The sequence below is a fragment of the Pygoscelis adeliae genome, unplaced genomic scaffold, assembly GCF_000699105.1.
Source record: "Pygoscelis adeliae isolate BGI_AS28 unplaced genomic scaffold, ASM69910v1 Scaffold458, whole genome shotgun sequence".
Taxonomy (NCBI): Eukaryota; Metazoa; Chordata; class Aves; order Sphenisciformes; family Spheniscidae; genus Pygoscelis; species Pygoscelis adeliae.
This window is the reverse complement of record NW_008825352.1, coordinates 441,465-441,769: the sequence shown is the minus strand read 5'-3', so window position 1 is coordinate 441,769 and position 305 is coordinate 441,465. Positions and strand designations below refer to the sequence as shown.

The window sequence follows — 305 nt, the reverse complement described above, 5'->3', positions numbered from 1 at the left end:
GGGGGAAGGGGGAGAGGGCTTTAGGCTGAGCAGGGCCCAGCAGCCCTCCTGCCTGAAGCAGCCTCTCCTCCCGCTCACCTTCCTGCAAGAGGCCCTGGACGGAGCTGGTGTGCTGGGACAGCAGCGCGGCCCGAGGGACGGTGAAGAGGACCTCTCCCGCCTCCAGCTCCTCGGCGGCCAACATGCCGTATCCCGCCACCGCGCCCTCCCTGCTCAGGCGAACCTTGGGCGAGAGGTGAGCGGTGACCGGTTAGGGCAGCGCGGGGGACGGCCCGGCCCGGCCCGCCCTGCCCTGCCCCACCTTC

At 72.1% G+C, this 305-nt stretch overlaps 1 protein-coding gene across 1 annotated transcript in view; it reads right to left on the bottom strand.

Annotated features, from left to right (window-relative positions):
* The window catches only part of SETD6 (SET domain containing 6), a gene marked incomplete at its 5' end in the record, with an annotated part of 4,262 nt that extends 4,012 nt beyond the window's left edge, over positions 1-250 (bottom strand). Inside the window, one exon of the mRNA XM_009330380.1 lies at positions 79-250. Within this exon, the coding sequence (XP_009328655.1) occupies positions 79-250 (172 nt within the window). The remainder of the gene's footprint in view (positions 1-78) is intronic.
* Positions 251-305: the final 55 nt, after the last annotated feature.